A 19382-nucleotide genomic window follows, 5' to 3' on the forward strand; every position below is an offset into this window, starting at 1 on the left:
TCAATGAATTTACATAAATTTTCAGATTTTCCTTTTTTAATGGTTTTAGATTAATAATTTCCATAGCATGTTTAGCTGCAATTAGTTGTGTTGTCATAACAAGCCTTAAGTAAGTTTATGGCAGTTTCCTAATTTTCAGATGTTACTGATAAATTTTTTATTACATCTAAAGCATTACCTCTTAAGAAATTTGTAAGGTAACAAAATTTTTCAACATTAGAAAATTCTTCTTGGTTATGAACTAAACTATTAAAAAGATCAAAGAATTTATGCCAAGCCTTCACATCACCGTGAAAGGGCTCAATTTGTATAGGTTTTAAAGAAATTGGATTAGGTTTGTTAATTACTTTAGCTCCATTAGTTACCTCTGAAATATTTAAACGATTTTCTAATTTTTTATGTTTTAACTTAAGTTTATCAAAAAGGTTATGATAAGAGTCTCTGACTTCAAGATCCTTATCAGTGGCATCTTGGTGCAATTCAATTTCAGACTGAACATCGAAAAGTAATTTTTTGAATTCTAACAGTTTATCAAACTTAATCGTAAATAGATCATACTCGCCTGAATTAAGATCAAAGTTTTCAATGAATGTTTTTAATTTGGCTATACCTTCTTCACAATGCCATGTTTTTTAATTAAATCCTTGAATTCCATTTTTATTGGAATCATACACAAAATAATATTAAATTTGAATGAAACAAAGTTATTATAAAATAAGGTTAAAGATATGTCATATACAATAACATTGTTAAAAGTATAGCTTATGCATAAAACTGAATGAACTGGCTTGGTTGTAAATATGATATGATATTGCTAACATCTGCTGTTTGCAGGTCAGCTAACAATGGAAAGATTGCCTGAGATATGTGCGCGCATGTTTTGTACAGAGGGATAAAGTGAAATTTGTCCAAACTGGAACTGAGGGTTGGTTGCTTATACCTGGCTAGTTTCATAGATACAATTTTGACTGTATTATAAAACATTGAAATATTTAACTATTCACGAACTAAAATTATTACTGATGTTTATTTTTTAATTGCACTTTTAACATACACCTTAATTTTTTGATACACTTTTTATAAATAAATTATAAATACCGTGTTGTTGACTTGGTTTGACCTTATTGAAACTCATGGCTGAATGCTGTAGAGCAGCTAAGTCCATGTTGTTAATACAGCGACTTGATGATGAAATGTTGGTTAAAAGACGCAGTAGTCGATCCGGTAGGTACGGTGACATAACCATCTAGTTCTTAAATGTGAAGATGAATGACCTAAAGAGGATGTGGCAGATCCGTAGATTTAACTATCCGGCTATCCGCTTGATTTATCCAGCCAATTAACGATCCGGCCTGCAATGACCATGAAGCTTGGTAGATCTGTCGACTTAACTATCTGGCTATCTGCTTGATTTATCTGGCCTGGAGGACCATGAAACGATGGTAGATTTTAGAGCGAGGTTGGACTGTATGTTCATAGGTGATGAATGAAGACAACGCCTTGTTGCTTGTTGAATAATGGTTTAATGAATTTCATCTTGACAGTTAATGAAATAAATTGTAATATAATGTATAACTTGACATATAAAAATAAATAAAACATTAAAGCTAACGTTCATCCGAACAAAGAATGGATTCCATCCGAACTAAGAGTACTGACATGACCGCCTTGGATCAGATTCGAGCGCCAAATGCTAGTATGAGCAGAACCCTCCGGTGAGCGCTAGATCGCAGCACTGAATGGCACAACATGGAACGGAACAGTTATTATTAGTGTTATTAAGAAGTGCTTGGGCTATTAATTCCAACATTAACAGTTTTAAAGTATTTGTTATTAGATACAAATCTTAAGGTAATATGAAATAAAAGATTTATTACAAGAACTTTTACCTCATTTTGTAACTACGGCAATGTTTCTGTTTTTGAAAATTTGGTTGCTTATAATTTGAAAACAAAGGATTTATCGAAAAAACATTTCACCATCATTTTTCTCATAAAATTTTATATAGAATCATTATCACATATCCACTTTACTATTTAAAAAAAAAGTTTAGTTGAATCCAACATGGCAAATAAAAATTTCCAACACCATAAGGTAGTAATTTTATAACTATACATCGATACTTGTTTCTACCACTCAGCAGTAAACAGTATTGAAGTAGTTTTGAAATATGAAGTCATTTCCACCTTAATATCACTCTATATTCAATAAACACAGCCAACTCCAAAAAGGTGAAAGTTTCTATGCCAACTTCATAGAGTTAGACAAGTGGAGAAATATGAGCTTAGGCAGTTCCTTATTAGTGGTCCTTTCTGCTAACAATGAAAGTACTGATTCAATTGTTAATGTTTAAGAAAATTAGCTATCGAAGAAGGGTACTCTACACACCAAATTCACAATAGTAAAGAGAGAGCTTTTTACAATTTCAGAATGATTCCAAATAAAAATTTAGTTTATATAAAAGAAGCCAAAGCAAAGAGGTTTAAAGAATTAAATTACAGTTTTACCTAGCCCAAATACATATGGGAATAACAAATTACAGTTTCCTATAATAGGAAAAGCTAAAAAGATCAGGGCATTAAAAAATACTGATCTTGAAGGATTGCTTGGCTTCTTATTACAGTTAACCTTTTAATCCCTACAAACGTAAGGAAACCCTTACATTGGCACCCAAATATCTCTGTATGGCGATGCACGTTCTGGTGCGTTGGGATATTTACTACACCTGTAGATGAACAATCGTTTTGTTAAAACTAGTAATGCACTCTGTTATGAATTTTAAAGTATTTTAAGTACACATTCAGAAAGCTGTTTTTTTTTACTTTCTTAAATCATACTCACTTTGCCACCCATATGAGAAAAGCGTTTTGGTTATGTTTGTGTTATTCCATGTGTAGTTAGTGCTTTCTGTTATAATGGCTACATTTTTTATTTGTGATGATGAAATAATTCTGTACTTCACTAATCCTGAATCAGTCAATTCAGATTAGGGGGAAATTAAAGGTAATGATAGTATCATATTAGGTGCAAGTGATAATGACAGTTTCAATACTGAAAACTAAGCAGCTGTACAAGGGATTATCACATCTTCCTGCACTTTCAGAAACCAGTCGTAGATAGTGTACAGTTTAGTGTAGAAATAGAATATTGTGTCTTTAGAATAAGGTAAGTTGATTCTATATTTATTGAAAATTTATATTTCTTGAATTTTATATGAATGCTGTTTTGTTATTAGAATGTGGTATTTTGCCCCCTGGGGGAGGTTGTTATTTTGGCTAGATTTTCTAATTAGTAAGTATATTCAATAAGCCTATATATAATTTTATTTTATGCTCATAACATAAAAAAGAAAACAGTACCGGTAAGCGTACCCGTACAAAAATATTTTATTTATCAGTACATTTATTTATAGAGTTCCACCCCCTTGGGTTATTTAACCTTTTGTAAAATTATTTAATATGGAGGCCATAACTAAGTTAAAAAACAATAGAAATCAGTTGCTGTTAGTGCAAATAACATGTTTTAAAAAAATAAAGTTTTATTAAGGGGAAAAATAAAAATCTCAGGCTGTAGTAGGCACAGTTCACTCTGGAAATAACTAGGAAGTAAAAGGTTAAAGAAGTGACCTGGATAAATCAAAATAATTTTAAATACTGGTGTTTTTATGAATTTGTCATAGTAGTTAAAATTTACTTTTAACTGATAATAGTTTCATCACTCCCCCAGTTCAGGAAGTACAGCAATGTGGTAACATTAAAAGAATATTCCTACCAAAATCAGCAGTTTTATTCAGCATAAGGACCAATGGGTCATTGCAGCAGTTAAGAAAATAAAAACATATGTGCTAACACATATTCTGGAAGAAGAATGTTAAACACAGTAAAATAAACAGATTTTGAACGATTAACACAAGATATGCCATTTTTGAGTATTAGATGCTTGGTGTTAAACTTAAGTATAAACCCTAAAAAAAATAATGGACTAACATTATTTATTCTGAGAATATATATATATATATATATATATATATATATATATATAACTGTTTGTGAAGGTAGTTTTTACAGGTGATATTTTGACTAATAAAAAAAAAACAGATTATGAAAAATAAACTGAAGGTTAAGGCAATGAAATGAACATCAAGCAAGCGACACACTCGGACACTCACATTTTTTTAAAAAACTCACTGTGTGGAACAAAAAGCTTTATTTCTTAAAAGAAAGTTATCTTCCAGAAAAGAAACAGTATTCTTAAAAAAAAAAAAAAAAAAATAGTGACTATTTTAAAAACTAACATAATAAAAATTTAATTTAGTACTGTGTTAATTAAACCTGCCATTCATTATATAAGTACCTCAATAACTCTATTTTTTACATTTCCAAGGGGCCTACAGTACACATGAACTCAGATTAGCAAGATACTCTATATTTCAAAATGAAATATTAAAACTCAAAGTTTCTAACTTAAAGAAGAGATATTCTAATCTGCCTCCTGAGATCAGGGAGACTTTGTACAACTACAAGCTACTGATAACCTTGATGACAAGATTGAAAACATCAATTCTCTATAGTCGTAGAATTTGCCTGTGAAAAACAACCTTTGCAACTACCCCGAAAATGTCCAAGTGCAGCCAAGTTGTGGGAGTTTTTGCTGGTTCTCAAACCAATAACCAAGATCTGTTCACAATTCATAGAAGATAACAACTTGGTTCCAATTGAATAAGTTAACACACTATGTCAATAGCTAAGTCACCAAAGGGCTACTAAGGCCAGTAAAGTCATTTGCTTGATGACAGTCATGCGAGACTTGGCAGACCTTATGAAAAATCATTTGGGATTGGAATACTATCTTCAGTAAAAAAGCCGCCTATGGGTTCCTCTTTCTCATCAAATATTTAAAAGGTAATGTCAATAAACTGCAGATCCCCGGTGTGATGATAAGGAGGCTGAGTCATTCAAAGTGTTGTACTCTGACATCCTTTGCTGGTATAATATTTCAGCGTTTATAGCAATCCAAAGGAAAGTGAAATGTACCATGAGAAGACATATTGGTATGATGTCACACTGTTCTACTATGAATCCAAATACAGCTACATGTAGCATATGTACACACACCTCGGATTCCATTTAAATTTGTGTTTCAAAATAGTTCTGGGTGAGTGGGCATCAGAAATTTTGAAGAAGTTTTTTTATTAATGACAGGAAGGATCCTTTATCTGTTTTTGAAACAACTCCACTTTTAAAATCATCATATATCTCTCATAATAGTATTCAGTTCTAGTCTTGCGACTTCTGACATCTTATCCCATATTCTTCCATAACAAGTCGTAGATACTATAACAGTATTTTAAAAACGTAAAAACTCATGAAAAATACAGTTTTAAAACCTCTTGAGAAGATAAATATATTGGCAAACTTTCAGAATAATTTCAGGAAGGAATTGTCAACTGACACACCCATTTTCCAATTCTTTAGAAAATATTTTCAATTGTACAAAAATATTTCAATTTGTTTGTGATCACAGTAACCACTAGATTTAGTTTCATATATTTTACTAATGAGGAAATTTAGCTATGGTATCAAAGCAGTTGCTAACAATTAGTGAAGTAATAGCATACAAATTAATCTGAACACAATGTTAATTAATAAAAAGTAGCTTTATTTAGAATAAAAATCATACCTGCCCAATTTATGAATATCTAGTAATTTTAACAATTTCTCCTTTATTATAAATCACTTCACATACATGACTTTGGATCAATTCAACAAGTGTACTACACTTTATTTTTTTTCATCATGAAACAATACCAATAGAATTGCTTTAATGAAGTCAATTTTTATGGTATAATTCATTCTTGAAAGTCAGTTTTTCACTACTGTCCAAAGATTTTCAATTGAATTTAATTCTGGGAGGCTACCTGGCCAAGGAAATGCATAAAAATTTTGTTCTTCAAAAAATGTTTGCACAATTTTGGTAGTATAGCATGGCGCTAAATCTTGTTTGGAAATTTATTTTAAAGTTGTGTCATAACACCACTTTCCTTCAGAATCTTGATATATCCATCACTTTTCAACATACCTTCAACTGTAAGTAATGAACAAGGGCCTTCAAATGTGAAACATTTGAAGGTGATGTTTAGCTTATTATTGGATATTGAACTGGTGATGTATTTTCATCTGATGCTTTTCTAACATATGAAAGGAAACCCTTTGTCCCTGAACATAAAAATGTGAATCGGAAAACATAGTGTTTTTTCTTTGGCCAAGTTAGCATGTACATTGGACCACAAGAACCTTTTTTCCACATTGCTGGTGTTAAAAGCTGCTTTTCAGCTGCCCAATAAGCTTTCTGTCCAGCTGTAAAAATTCAGCGTCTCAGTTGCCAAATGCAAATCTGTTCCATTGCAGCTAATTCTTGATTTAAGTCAATAAGTTTGGATCAGTTTATTTTTTCTCATTAATGACTGATCCTATGTTGGAGTAGTTTTTCTTTTACGTCCACATTGCCTTTCCTTTGAGGTGAAAAGGAACCAGTTTCTTTAAATTGTTTTAAAATACTATTCACTGTCCCTAGTCCAACATCCCACTAAGAAGCTATTTATTGTTATCATACTGGTTATCGATATGCTCAGAAAGAGCAATAATTTTCAAATGCTTTCTTGGAGTTATGTCCATTATTATATATTCAAGACATTCAGAACAAAAACCATTAAAATATAATTTTGTAATAAAAATTTCTAAATAACCAAATAACAATAACCTCACATTAAACAGGCAACTTAAAGAATGGGTGTGGTTCATGCAGTGTAGCCACAACATAGAAATAAACAAAAAAATTCCCAGTGTTTGGATTAATTTAATTTACATGCTACTGTACCTAACCAACCATAAACAGGTAGCTGAAAATTTAACTATCCAACTTCAATGTGAATAAAACCATTGCATAGAGTAATAAGACAGATATCTAAAACCTCTGGGTCTTTTATTACATTAAACATTTTCTTGGGATGATCAAATTTATTTTGTTTCCAATAAAAACAATCTTCATGAATTTTTTTCTTATGAATTTGCAATCATTGCTAAAAAATGAATAGTCATTTATTCTTAAAAAAATAACACTACCTAACCGCTACCAAATCAAACCACAGAACTGTTTTGTGTAACACAATAATTCTGCTTACAAGAAAAATTTACTTTTAATAAACATAAAGTCTAACCGTACAAAAAATGTTCACACCAATCTACTGAAAATACAATTAAAATATTTTTTTTATAGAAAAAATATTACCCTGTTGATGAATGTTTAAATAAAACCAGTCAAAAACAATTTTTTTTAACTCTAAATTTTCTGTATCTTGTTCAACATTTCACAAATATGTTCAAATAATTTTTCTTCTGAACTGTGAACTATTTTGTAGCATTTTTTATAATTAGAATCTTCATGTATTTACTTTCACTTTATATCATGTGTTTACCCTTTAAATAATAAACATAGCTTTTAATCAAATCTCTTTTTTTATTTTATAATAGTGTATTCTGTAATGCTGCTGCTCTAATCAAAGTTTTCCTTGATGCATCCAGGCAACTGCTGGAGCAGTTCCCTTTTTATCTGTGGTATCATATTTACCGTTCCTGACATGATTTATACATAATCTACTACTTTTATAGATCAGAATAAAAGATTTTTTGATTTTTAATTATGGGAAAACACCTAATGTACTAAAAAAGTTATTACTACATAAATATATCTCTTACAAGGGCTGTATGAAAAGTTTTGAGCCTAACATAGAAAGATGTATTTTTTGTCTCAAATATAGTTTTATTTTTCAACAATGTCTCCTTTCAAGTCAATACACTTTTTCAGGTGATCCTCTAACCTCTTTAACCCTTCCAAATAGCAGCTGGCATCTTTCTCCACAAAATAGGTGTTTACATATGCAACAGCCTCCTCGTCCGATAATTTCTTTCCTCAAAGCAAAATTGTAAGGTCAGGAAATAGGAGAAAGTCACTTGGGGCCAGATCTGATGAATACGGTGAGTGATCAACCAATTCAAAGTGCAATTCACGAATTTTAGCCATGGTGACCGTCAAGGTGTGAACAAGCACATTTTCCTGATGGAAAAGGACTTTCTTCTTCTTCAAATTGTTTTTTTTGCAATTTCTGCCTTCAGCTTGTCAAGTAATGATGCGTATTACTGTCCCATTATACATTGTTTTACATTTTTGAAGATAAATCAATAAACAAAATTCTGTTACTTTCCCAAAAGACTGTCACCATCACCTTCCCGGCCGATGGAACCATCTTCACCTTTTTTCGAAGCAGGTTCATGTTGAGGGTTAAATTTTCTCAGACAACCCTCATATTGTTACTAAATTTTTAATTAATTTACTACTCTGGACGCTAGGGTAAATATTTCTTTTAAATTGAATAATGCCTCAAAATATGAAAAGTTTTTTAGAAGTTTAAAACACATACTGTTGGTTACCACCAAAACTTGTTTAAAGTTGTATTCAAGTAAACAGTATCATTAAATTTCAAAATAAAATCCATGACAACTGTTAACTAATTAACATAATTAGACTGAACTAATAATTAGAGATATTAATGATTTAAAAATTAATAAACAAGGCCACCATTTTGAAATTTGAAAATCACTTCAATTACTTGTTACATAGCCTACATTTACTTCTTTTTTTTGTTGAAAGTATTAGAATAAACAAATAAGTAAATATTACCTAATGTCTCAGTCTGTTTATTTACATAAATTTCTATTAACACAGGTGTGTGCATGAACATGGCAAGAAAGAAACAGACAGACAGACAGACAGACAGACAGACAGATAGATAGATAGAGAGGAACCCACTGGGTTGGTCTAGTGGTGAATGCATCTTCGCAAATCAGCTGATTTTGAAGACGAGTTGCAACATTCAAATCCTGGTAAAGGCAGTTACTTTTATATGGATTTGAATACTACATCGCAGATACCGATGTTCTTTGGTGGTTGGGTTTCAATTAACCACACATCTCAAAAATGGTACATGAGACTATACAAGGCGACACTCACACTCATCCTCTGAAGTAATACCTGATGATGAGTCCTGAAGGCTAAACAGTAAAAAAAAGTGACAGATAGAGAAGGGTAATAATGAAATGAGACAGTAAATTTCATAACTTCTAAAATTTGTGTACTATTAGATCATCGTGTATAATACAAACAACACATCCCATAATTTTTTTTTTTAGTTAATAAATAAACTAAGGTAATTCAAATGGTATTTGTAATGGAGATAATAACAATAAACAAAAAAAAGGGAATTAACAATGATCACAAAAATATTAAGCAGCAAACATTAAAATATTAAAATAGAAATGGATGTTACTCCTTTCCGCAAATGTAACAAAGTTTCACATTCCTATCTGAGGTTTAATATTATTACTAAAATTTATTTATTACTTTGATCAGATTATAAAAGTTCAAAACACTTACGACACCAACAATAAAGAAGAAAATATACACAATATTACCAACAGAAAAAATGCTAAGTTATAAAGCCAACCTCTAAACTTCAGAAAGGTGAGTATAAATAAGGTGTTTTTATAGCTTAATCCCAATGAATACAAAATAGCTAGTTACAGTAACAACCAACTATCTTCAAAAATGTATGAGCATACAAATTACACACACTCACATATATTCTCAGGCAATGGCTATGTAATAAACATTAATTTTTCTGTGAAAAATTACAAAAGTAAAGACTCAAAAAATTGTTTTTAAAATGTTCACAAATAAGTGAAATCATAAATATCTCTAATACTTCAAAAGTTTAGTTTGTTTTTAATTTCGTAAGTTTATATTTTTAATCCTACCTGTAATGCAATTATTGGGTCCAAAAAGGCTGTTTAAATCTTCATCAGTTATCTGTATAGTTTGATGATACGTCATTGACTGTGAGCCTGGTATAAGGCTCAAACAATACATTAAACACATCCATTTGTAACCTAACATGAAAAAAAAAATGGTATTGGTACTTCAGAAAACTAAAATGAAATAAACAATTTTGCATAAATAAATGAGAAAAAAAGCTGTTTAGCAATAACAAAAAAAAAAATCATATAAAAAATAGAATCATTAATAAAAAAATAAAAATAATACTGTTAGATAAAAAAGCAGATCAAAAAACCCATAAATAAAAATTAACCCAATAATAACTGTAAAATATAGTATTTACACCACTGTATAACAATGCACATTAAAACAGAAAAGAACCACTTCAAAACAAATATAAAAGCTCAACACAGTTATTCATTTTTTATGTAATCGTTTTCTTTTTTCTTTCTTAATCAGCACAATGTTATATTTAGACTGCTACCATTTAAAAATAATTAGTTCACATTCAAACTGAATTCAGAATCTATATTAAAAATAATCCTACTGACACTGAATAAAATACTTCTTATTAAAAAAAGTAGGCTAACTTATACACTGTTATTCCAGGACATAAGATATAAAAACCAAAACAATCTATTCTTCCTTCAAATAATAACCTGTATTTCTTGAATAATTATTAAACACACAATCAAATTTTACAGTCTGTTAATGAAACAATATTTTCAAAAATGATTAGGAATTAATTATTAGATTAGTTCCTTAAAAAAAAAACCCACTCATTAGGGAAACTGGAAAAATAAACTGCCTTAAAAATCAAACTAAGATGTAAAAATAATACTACATTTCCTCACATTTTGAAATTTATATATTTTAATACAATTTTTTTTATTTTCCGGTATGCGAGGGACATTCACATCAATCCAATACTTTTGTTGATGAAAGTGTAAATGGAGATTCCTGTGCATTCTGTTGCTTGTACATATAAGATAAAAGTGTCAGTTATTATCGCATGGCACGCTAGTGTCAAGCAACATTAAACAATAACAATCAGTCTAAAGAACATGGGGTCCAATGTAGTGAATAGATATGTGGAACAGCGCGTTGTAAAGAAATTACTCATGAATGAAGGCATAAAATCCTGTGAGATTTATTCGCGACTCCTTACACAGTACGGTGATCACACTCTTAGTTGCAGTAAAACATTTGAACTGATCCTTGATAATCAACAGATAACTTGTCAACAAATTGCAGAAGCAATAAATATGTCTGTGGGAATTGTAAACAAAATCATACACGACCCATTTGAAGTTTAGTAAGGTTAGTGCACGTTGAGTACCAGTACAGCTTTCTGCTTTCAACCAGCAAAGAAGCTTGCAAATCCGCAAAGAGTTAAAACAACATTTTGACAAAGATCAGCTTTTTCTCAATCAAATTGTTACCTGCAATGAAACATGGGTCATTTCACCGCAGAATCAAAACAACCATCAAAGCAGTGAAAGCATGCAGACTCACCACCTCCCAAAACATTTTGAACAACTGCTTCTGCAGGGAAAGTTATGGCCCCAGTATTTTGGGATAAAAATGGCATCTTTTACATAGATTTTCTATCCCATTGTGTCAACATTAAGTACTACTGCAAAGTTCTTCAAGATGTTCACAATGCTCTCAAGAAAAAATGGCCTGGTGCGATCACTAAAGGTGTTCTGTTTCTGCTTGACAATGCATGACCGCATACAGCCCACTGCACAACATGCACGTTATATGATCTTAGCTGGGAGTTATTGCCACATTCCCTATACAGATAAATCTACAAGCGTAGCTGGGGATTACATCTAGAAATTAAAGTATTTTTTACCATCATAAGTGTGTTCTACATTTAAAATTAATAGTCCCTAATTGAACTGAATGTCCCTTGAACTTAATTTTTTCGATTTAAGTTATCAGTAAGTTGACAAGTTTAATGCTTTTCCTCTCTTCCTCACTGCTCTAAGCTAATCTTTTTAACATGGCATAATTAATACATGCTCGACATGTGTACGTCCTCGACAAGATGAAAATTGTAGTCTTCTACTACAATTTTCACCTTCTACATATCCCTTTTGACTAAACCTGGCTGTCTTAATGTACAAGGTGTGGCAATTAAATAACGAGACTAATGCTGCTACAAAAGAACTGTGCATGCACCAAATTCGTACGACTGACAGCTGTTTAGCGTGAAGCCTTCTCTTTTGATTGTTGCCACTGCAGTTTCTGTAGACATATTACTCTGGCCATGGCCTTCGTTTGAAAAACATGGTTTTTTTTTGCAAAAAAATGTTGTTTTATTAGAGCAAAGAATTGTCACAAAATTTCATATGAAACTTGGAAAAACCGCTACTGAAACTTATCTTTTAATAAAAAAAAAGTATATGGCAATGAATGTTTATCATATGTGCAGGTTTTTGAATGGTTTAAGCGTTTATGATATTTGTCCTTGTCATCCTTCAACATCAAGAACAGATAAAAATATTGAAAAAATCTGTATTTTCATCCGATCTGACTGCTTGTTAACTATTCTTTTCTTTACAATGTCCTTGCTCAACTCCGTGAAAAAATAAGAAAGGGATGACCCAAATTATGGAAGAAAAAGTCATGGGTTCTTCATCAGGACAACGCACTGGCTCACACTGCATTGTCTGTCAAGACGTTTCTAGCCAAGTAAAACATCCCAGTATTAGACCATCAGCCTTACTCGCCTGACCTGGCACCACTGACTTTTATCTGTTGCTCAAGGTCAAATCTGCATTAAAAGAAACAAGATTTCTGACTGAAATCTGTGAAAGAAAAAGCAGTACGCATCATGAAAGAGCTCACAGAAGAAGACTTCCAGCACTGTTTCGAACAATGGAAAATACACATGGAGTGTTATAGGGGTATAGGAGGGGTGTATATTGAAGGGGATAATAACTAAATATGTATAATTTTAAAATAAAATGTTTTACATCATTAGTCTCGTTATTTAATAGCTAACTTCATATGGCCCATCTAACTAGATTTCCTATTTACAAGATACTGCACTGGCTTCTCTACTCTCTTACTCATCTTCAAGATCTCTTTATTTAAAATTTTGAGCATCTTCCTGAAAAATTAAATTTCAAATGTCTGTATCTTTTCATTTTTTGCTTTCCCTTTTATACAATGTTTGCGACTATAAAGAGCTAGACAACAAACAAAATATTTTTAAGAATATTTTTCTAAATCTCAGATCATATCTGATACTTGTAGACATCTTTATTTTTCCATGAAAGCTCTTGTTTCCTGTGCCTGTCTGATTTTGATCTATTGCCTTACTTCAATCATTCGTTCTTTGCAACTTACTACCAATGAAATAAATTTTCAAAATTTAGATCTCATGAAATGTTATGATCTTATTGATAATTCCTCACTAACTTCCTGCCTTATTTTATAGCATTGTTACGTCTTACCAAATCATTATAAAACAATAAATTATGCCTTTAAACTTCAATAATAGATTTACTTTAAATGTTTTTAGGATATATACGAGGTGCGACAATAAAGTAATGAGACTGATGTGAAAAAAAATGTTGCTTACTGTTTTAGTCATGTTTAGTGTTGTCTCCTTCAAAGTAGTTCCCCTCTGATTGCACACACTTATTCCAGCGCTTCTGCTATTGATGGTAACATTACTGGAACTCATCTTCTGTAATATCCTCCAAGACCCTCGTCACAGCTTTTTGGACATCTTGTGTTGTTTGAAAATGGTATCCCTTGACCGCCATTTTGACTCTTGGAAATAGAAAAAAGTCGCACGGAGTGATATCTGGTGAATAAGGTGGCTGTGATAGTACTGAAATTTGTTTTGAGGTTAAAAATTGCTGTACTGACAGAGCAGTATGGGATGGCGCATTATCGTGATGCAGAATCCAATTATCAGCAATGTTGGCACGGACACGAAGAACTCGTTTACGAAGTCTTTCTAAAATTTCTTTATAGAAATATTGGTTAACTGTTTGTCCAGGAGGCACCCACTCTTTATGAACAATTCCCTTGGAATCGAAGAAGCACACAAGCATGCATTTCATTTTTGACTTTGACATGCGAGCTTTTTTTGGTCTGGGTGATCCCTTTGAGCACCATTGTGAACTTTGGCGTTTTGTCTCTGGATCGTATTGAAAAAACCAACCTTCATCATCAATGATAACACGGCTCAACAAATCTGGATTGATTTCCATTTGCTCTAACAGATCGGCTGCCACATTTTTCCGTGTTTCTCGCTGTTGTTGTGTGAGATTTTTGGTAACCATTTATGCACAAATCTTTCTCATACCAAGATATTCAGTTAATATTAGACTACCGTTTCTCGATTGATGTTGAGTTCTTCTGCAATCATTTTCACAGATAATCTTCGACCAGATCGTACGATTTCACGCACCCTGGTCAAGTTGACATCTGTCCGTGAGGTTGATGGTTGTCCACTGCAGTCTTCATCTTCAACATTCGTTCTGCCTTCACTAAAAATTTTATGCCACCGAAAAACTTGAGCTCTTGACATAACCTCCTCTCCAAAAGCCTTCTGAAGCTTACCATAAGTTGTCGCGTTTTCACCCAATTTAACGCAAGAAGAAATGGCATACCGTTGCGCAATATTTTGTGGTTTCATTTCTGTGACGAGAGACACAAACACGTGTTCACTTATTACAGCACAACTCACGACTGAGCAGTTGCATCAATGTGCCGCTTGGACTAGAAGTAGCTTATAGACCAAGGTCAAAGATGGTGTGCCTACGCAAACTGCAGGGTTGCTACATCTTGCAAAGAAAAATCAGTCTCATTACTTTATTGTCGCACCTCGTACATATATATCTATTTTAAGTGGTGACAAAAAGTAAATAAAAAGATGTTTTCAGATCATTTATATAGATAATATAATGTCTCATTTAAACAAACTCACAATTAAGTTATCTGGAACAGGAGCTTATTATGGGATTATAAGAGTAACAAAGTAAAGCAATTATCAAAATCTGTGCATTTGGTAAAAAGTAAGATTTTATCACATAAAAACAAGGGTCAGTTGTTAGAAAGTCAACTTTTCCACTCTGTTTGGATTGTTAATTCTGCCAATTACAAACCAAAAATTTTGTTGTCGCTGACACATGGCTAATGGAGAGGGACGTGGCGTCTCAGTGTTGTACGTAGGGATGCGTGGAGGGGATCCCATGCTTAGAAAGCCATCTCACAACTTTTTTCTAGTCAGTATCGCACTGTCAGAGCAGGAGGTATCATCGTGCATGGGGCAATGTATTATTATTAAATTTTTCACAACAGAGGATGTGAATTCATCCAAAATTTTGAGAAGATTTCAGGCACAGTTCGGGGACAACACACTTAAAAAGACTCAAGAGTATGATTGGCATAAGTAGTTTTTGGAAGGACAAGAACTAGTTGAAAATGAAGGTCACCAACATTGCCCAAATGCTACTTCTGAAAACGTTCTCATGGTTCATCACCTTATCGAGGATAATTGTCAAATAACGATTGCAAAAATTTCTTCTGAAATTGAAATAAGCTACAGCAGTGCTCAGGCAATCAAAGCTGGTGATCATGGATTTAAAAAAGTGGCAGGACGATGGGTTCCTCATCTGCTCACCAAAGGTCAGAAGCTCTATTGGCTAGTGGTCTGCCAGCGATTGTTGAGCTGTTGCCAAGCTGAAGGAGAATTTTTTGCAATGAAACTTGGGTGCACCATTACATCCCTGAATCAGAACAGGCAAGTACGGAGTGGCAAAAAAGGGGAGAAACAGCACCCATTAAAGCCAAAACTCAACTATAAGCAGGAAAGGTTCCGGCCACAGTATTTTTTGATTTCGAAGGAGTTTTGCATGTCGATTTTCTCCAAGAACGTCGAACAGTGAATTCTGCATACTACTGCCAACTTTTAGACGAAGCAAGACTCGCATATCATCAAAAAGACATCAATTTCCAATTTGGGACATCATTCTGCTTCATGACAATGCTTGGCCCCATACTGTGGCTCAAACTGAAGAAAAAATTGCATCTTATTTTAAGCTACACTGGAGCACCGGCCATACAGTCCGGACTTATCGCCCTGCGATTATCATTTGTTTGGACCACTAAAAGAAGCACTTGGAGGATGGAAATTTGAAGACGATGCTGCTGTTGGAAGTGTTTGTGCGCAATTGGTTGATGTTACGTCCACCTTCATTTTACTACAGTGGAATCAATCAAAAAGCTACCTATTCGCTGGGAAAGATGTGTTTTCAAAGGAGAAAATTATGTAGAAAAATAATATTGTATGTATTTTCATTATCCCTCAATAAATTATAAAACAAAAATTCCGGTTATATTTGATCTACCCTCGTATACACAAATACAAATAAAATTTCAATTTGATTAACCATCAGACAATGTTTGAGGGAGACAGTCTTATAAAAAGCTATTTTTATATTTAAACTTTTATTATGCAATAATGAAATTATTTCAATCATGACTGAGAATGCAGGATCCCGGATACATTTCATAAATTATTTGAATAATTATGAATGAATTTATGCTACAGTAACTTATAAAGTTAAAACATAATAAATAATTAATATTTAATTCAAATAATAATTCTAAAACTACATGGGCAGTTATCAAAAGGGAAAGAGTAATTTAAACTGGTTGAATAACTTCATCAAAAATACAATAAAGCTCAACTTCTACTATCTCATCCCCTATACTTTAACAGAGCAGTGGAATCTAATAAATCCTTAAGCAATATTTGAAATAACAATCATTTTGATCATCAATTTCAAACCAAGCCATTCAACTTGAATGATTTTGTTAATCAATCTGTATTTTTAGTTTTGTTGATACCCAGCAAGTTTTAATTAAACATGTGTTAAATTTTGTGATAATCAACTAACAAGTCCAAAAAATGTTTTACCATTCATCAGAAATGATTTATTCAAACCATTAACAATGAGAGGAAAAAACCCAATATTATATGCATTATTACAGATCTAAAACAAATGATAAATTAGACTATTGGTAGTTCTGTGCTCAGTGGGTTCCAAAAATCTTCACAGAGATCCATCGAGCCAAACGAATGGGGTCTGTTTTAAATTTCCTTTCACAGTATGACGTGGAAGGAGAAAGTTTTTTGAAGGAATTTGTGACTTGGGGATGAACTTTGAGTAACATACATGAACACCAAAACGAAACAACAGCCGATGGCCTGGGGCTATACCAGTTCTCCATGCAAGCCAAAAAAAGCCTGCCAAATTTTGTCAGCAAGGTAGGTTACGGCTACGGTTTTTTTTTGGGGGGATGCCAAGGGAGTTCTTCTAGTCGATTTTATGCAACCTGGTACAATTTCAGTAGCCTACTGTGAAACTTTGAAGAAACCTAGGCAAGCCATTCAGAACAAACAACATGGTAAATTGTCATCTGGTGTTGTTTTTATGCATGACAACTCTTATCTCAATGCTTGAGTAACTCAAGAACTTCTGAATCAATTCCAATGGGACATTTCTCATCTTCCCACTTACAACCTCGACTTGGCCCAAAATGGTTTTCATCTCATGAAGGAATGGCTAGCATCACAGCACTTCTAATGACAACGAACTTCAAAATGCCTGAAAGGTTGGCTAAGTACCCTGAATTTTATGAAGATGGTATTTATAAATTAGTAAATCACTATGACAAATGCTTCAATTTAAATGACGCCTACGTAGAAAAATAGTTAGGAGCTGTAGTTTTAAATTGTATATAATAAAATATTTTTATTTATGTAGGTTTTTTATTTATAGCCAGATGGAGGTTATTTTCCAAACTGCCTTATATTAACTGTCATTAGTTAGAGAATTTTATTCAAGCAACAATTGGATTTTAAGTCAAAAACGCTTGATTTAGGATACTGAAAACTGACACAACAATTTTATTGAATTTCCTCTGCATCCACACACACACTGTGCAATTTTCCAGAAATAAATAATTAGATCCTATTTTTTAAAACTACTAAAAATGAAACCTACCACAAATTATCATTCATTGCCTTAGTAGAATGTGATGCGAGTCTGCATCTGAATGCTGATTTAGCAGAGAAATACAATCTGTCACACTGCTAGCTCAACTGTACACATGCTTATGAATTTCTTGATGATAAGATCATTTTTATTATAATCACAGAAGACCTTGTAAACTTACTTCTACAGACTCAGTTTTGTGGAGCTAATTAAAGATATGAATAAGGTACCCAGAAATTCTACACCAATTGAAGACAACATTGTCAATGTTTCATAACAATGTTGTCTTTAATGCAATTAATGGAAATAGATTAGAGGATATAGAATCCAGGAAAAGATGAAAAAAGTTAGTTGTTAACAACATGGTGAAGAAACATGTTCTTAATGCATTGAAATAGATGTACATCATTTCCAATTCTTGCTGTAAATGAATGGTCTTATAAAGTGTAAATAATTAAATTCTTCACAAACTAGTCACATTACAATGGAGCCATCATCAAGGTGAACAAGCTTTTAGTAAAGGAAGAAATTCTTTTTCACAATATATATATATTTTTTTTTATATTCTGTTTAATAGGTTGTAGAAACAGACATATTTATAACACTTAACACATTAAAATTAGTGTATATTATTCATAACGTATGTTAATTATTACTACATAGTGTCCACAAAAACTAATAGTAATCTTGGCTCTGATAGAATCTTATTATTCCACAGCATTATTACAATAACTGCACTATACTTTATGCTTATGGAAAGCACTATCAGTTTCTAAACGTTCAGCAAAAGTTACCTGTTGTAATGAAAACTATTTTTCACAATCATTTTTCCATTTCTTATTAATTGAAATCATGTACCATAGTAATGTTGATATAATACACAGTTTAGTGCAAAAAGAATTTCCTGCTTATACAAAAAACAAAAGCCTACTTAAAATCCATTTAATTACTGAAATAGACTAACAGAAACATTTTTAATTAATACTTATAACAGATAAAACTGTCTTAACACCAATTTAGTTATGAAATGGCCAACTCAAATTAATGTCAAAGCAGGGTATTTTTAATGCGTAATCTCCCACACCTCCAACAGTTTTTCTTTAAATAAATTGAAATTCCCAAGAATAAGAAAAAAACAAACGGTAAAATATGGTATAAAACTAAATTTTTTGTAGGAAGTGGTCTGTATCATATAAAACTCCAGATGAGTTTTTTCCACGATCATTATCATGTATTATTATTGATATCAATATTAATAAATAAAACATGAGAACAGAGTAACTGAATAAAATTCACCAACTGAAAAGCACTTTCAATCCTTAAATATCAGTCTTGAATGGAAAGCACTGTCAGTGAGTTTTGTTTAATTACTGTGTTACTGTTTAATTTATCTATATATAAATATTGATCAATAAAAACGGTGCATACTGTAATTAAACTGCTTTAATTAAATGTTAATAGTGT

General features: G+C 32.1%; 1 protein-coding gene across 10 annotated transcripts in view; it reads right to left on the reverse strand.

The window, feature by feature from the left end:
• Positions 1-19382, reverse strand: part of stau (double-stranded RNA-binding protein Staufen) — a 193947-nt gene that overhangs the window by 136698 nt on the left and 37867 nt on the right. For 6 of the 10 annotated variants that reach the window (XM_075377453.1, XM_075377462.1, XM_075377472.1 and 3 more), the window contains one exon: positions 9870-10001. The exons of the other annotated variants lie outside the window; for them this stretch is intronic. In XM_075377453.1, the coding sequence (XP_075233568.1) occupies positions 9870-10001 (132 nt within the window). The remainder of the gene's footprint in view (positions 1-9869; positions 10002-19382) is intronic. 10 annotated transcript variants of the gene reach the window in all.

This window comes from Lycorma delicatula, chromosome 1, assembly GCF_047948215.1.
Source record: "Lycorma delicatula isolate Av1 chromosome 1, ASM4794821v1, whole genome shotgun sequence".
NCBI lineage: Eukaryota > Metazoa > Arthropoda > Insecta > Hemiptera > Fulgoridae > Lycorma > Lycorma delicatula.